The sequence below is a fragment of the Myotis davidii genome, unplaced genomic scaffold (genome assembly GCF_000327345.1).
Source record: "Myotis davidii unplaced genomic scaffold, ASM32734v1 scaffold1494, whole genome shotgun sequence".
Classification (NCBI taxonomy): domain Eukaryota; kingdom Metazoa; phylum Chordata; class Mammalia; order Chiroptera; family Vespertilionidae; genus Myotis; species Myotis davidii.
In genome coordinates this window covers 3,755,766-3,758,711 of record NW_006286246.1, presented here as the reverse complement: position 1 = coordinate 3,758,711, position 2,946 = coordinate 3,755,766, and the positions used below count along the sequence as shown (strand labels likewise).

The following is a 2,946-nucleotide window of genomic DNA, read 5'->3' as shown; positions in this document are numbered from 1 at the left end:
AGACTGTGTGTGATAGAGAATGTGTGTGTGATAGAGACTGTGTGTGTGATAGAGAATGTGTGTGTGACAGAGAATGTGTGTGTGATAGAGAAGGTGTGTGTGATAGAGAAGATGTGTGTGATAGACTGTGTGTGTGATAGAGATTGTGTGTGTGATAGAGAATGTGTGTGTGATAGACTGTGTGTGACAGAGAATGTGTGTGTGATAGACTGTGTGTGACAGAGAATGTGTGTGTGATAGACTGTGTGTGACAGAGAATGTGTGTGTGATAGACTGTGTGTGACAGAGAATGTGTGTGTGATAGACTGTGTGTGACAGAGAATGTGTGTGTGATAGACTGTGTGTGACAGAGAATGTGTGTGTGATAGACTGTGTGTGACAGAGAATGTGTGTGTGATAGACTGTGTGTGAAAGAGAATGTGTGTGTGACAGAGAATGTGTGTGATAGACTGTGTGTGTGACAGAGAAGGTGTGTGTGATAGACTGTGTGTGAGATAGAGATTGTGTGTGTGATAGAGAATGTGTGGGTGACAGAGAATGTGTGTGTGATAGAGAATACGTGTGTGATAGAGAATGTGTGTGTGATAGAGAATATGTGTGTCATAGAGAATGTGTGTGTAACAGAGAATGTGTGTATGATAATGTGTGTGATAGAGATTGTGTGTGTGTGATAGAGAATGTGTGTATGACAGAGAATGTGTGTGAGTGTGTGTGTGTGCACGAGTGTGTAAATGAAGCTGTAACACTTTGTTTATCACGGTGGGGCGTGTTCAGGCCACAGCACTGCAACGCCCTCTCCGGTTAGAGAAATCGCTAGTTTGGAGAATCTGAGAAAGGATAGCTGGGCAATAATACAGCAGATGGGGCGTCTCAGAAGGGGACCCAGAGCAAGGACCCCAACCTGCACTGTGGGCAGGACTCCCACGGGCTCCCACCAAGGCCTGGCTCACCCCACCCTCCCGCCCACAGGGCGGCGGCTCTGCCAGCCCCTCGAGCAACCCCCCTGCACACTCCTGATGCTGCAGACACGCTCGCCTTTCACGAGGACCTGAGACCCTGAAACAGAGCTCGCTACTTAAAGAACACAGAGAAACACCACTCTGAGGTGCATTTTAAATGCCACACCTACCCAGGGTTTGACAGAACATGCATGTAACTCGTGAAGACAGGTTCTGGAGCTGCAAACCTGCACTGAAAATGCAAGTATAAAACCAAAGCTTTTAAGGCAGGACGTGCAGCTGTCAGCACAGCCACGTCAGCCGTTAACTGTCCCTGGTTTACTAAAGCAAGTGCTCGGCCCGGCCAGCGTGGCTCAGTGGTTGGGCGCCAACCTGTGAGCCAGGAGGTCACAGTCAGGCCACAGGCCCAGGTTGTGGGCTCGATCCCCAGTAGGAGGCGTGCAGGAGGCAGCCGACCCATGATTCTCATCTTTGATGTCTCTGTCTCTCTCTCTCTCTCTCTCTCTCTCTCTCCCCCTCCCTCTCCCAAATCAATAAAAATATTATTTTTTTAAAAAGCGCTTGCGTTTCAGAAGAATGCTAACGACGTAAGATGTGCATCCACAGAAACCCAGCTCTGCCGAGTTCGTTCCCGCACTTTACGTAAATGTTTCTCCACCCACGACTCCTCCCGTGGCACACAAGCCTGTGGCTACACGTGTTCACACCTCCGTCCAGAGCTCAGAGACCGGCCACCCTCATGGCGGGGGGCCTGACGCAGCACCCCGCGCTGCTCCTCCCCATGCTCCCAGAACATGCCCGGTCGGCTCCGCGCCTTCTGCTGGAGGACCTCTCCGGGGAACGCGAGCAGCACGCGCACAGGCGTGTGGTCAAACACCTTGCAGGCGTGGCTCCCCGCTGGGTTCCCGCACTTACTATGGGGGCTCCGTCCACGGGCACCTTGCACACGGCGGCTCCAGCGGGACAAGCCAGCCCGTGCACGGGGTTCAGAGGCTGGCAGATGTTGATATAGTAGTCGGGGTTGGTGTCGGAGGCGTCGTCCTCACTCTCGTCATACGCCTCGTAGCCCCCCGTTTGGTGGATGAGGGGGGACAGGTCAATGATGGAGCTGCCATTCTTCACAGAACATTCCGTCTGCAAGAGAGGGAGACCGCTGGAGTCGGCAGCACAATTCCTAGTCCTCATTATGTCACCCACACGAATTTAAAAGCTTCACCACCACCAAAGAAAGCACAAAGGGTGGATTCATCACCCCAAATGCTAGTCATAGAAGACTGAGCACATGGAACCGATAGTCACTGGGACCCTAGGAGTGGACGAGAGACCCAGGCACCTGCTGGGAGGACCTCGGGGCCCCCGGCCTTCCTATCTCAGGTCCACGTGCAGCCCGGACTCACCACCTGCTCGCAGGCCAGCGGCGTGTGCCAGGAGAAGAAGAGCGTGCACGTCCGTTTTTCCAGGGAGATGAGCATGGGCCTGTTGGTGGGCCCGGCCTCGGGCCTGCACACAAAGCTGATGACGCTCTTATACCTCAGGCCGGACTTGGAGGGACAGGGGGAGCCATCCTCATACACCAGCTGCAAGACCTGGTCCGCGTAGGTGAGCCTCTTGTTGGCCTTGCCCACGCTGATCCTGGTCTGCCCGAAGCAGGCCCCTGCACCGGGAGGGGGGGGGAGGGGGAGAAACACACGGTCACGGACGCACACGGCCAGTTTCCTATGAGCTCTTCCGCAAATGCAGGCTTTCAAGCTCACGCTGACACCGTGATTCTGAGGGTCCGATCCGGTCTGAGCAAATGGCACCCAGGCACTATCCCATCACGCGGCCGCACCGCCAGCAGCCGCGGCAGGAGAGGGAGTGTGGCCCTCGCGTGTCCTCGGCCCTCGGCTTGAGGGACGGAGGCCGGGACGGCCTCGGGGCGAGACCGTGGGGGCGGCACTCACCCACGCCAGGGGCGCAGTTCTCGTTCTCCCCGCAGATGCTGGTG

General features: G+C 55.4%; 1 protein-coding gene across 1 annotated transcript in view; it reads right to left on the bottom strand.

The window, feature by feature from the left end:
- Nucleotides 1-2,946, bottom strand: part of IGF2R (insulin like growth factor 2 receptor) — a gene marked incomplete at its 5' end in the record, with an annotated part of 85,721 nt that overhangs the window by 28,347 nt on the left and 54,428 nt on the right. The window contains 2 exon segments of the mRNA XM_015560021.1: nucleotides 1,875-2,093; nucleotides 2,357-2,613. Of these exon segments, the coding sequence (XP_015415507.1) occupies nucleotides 1,875-2,093; nucleotides 2,357-2,613 (476 nt within the window).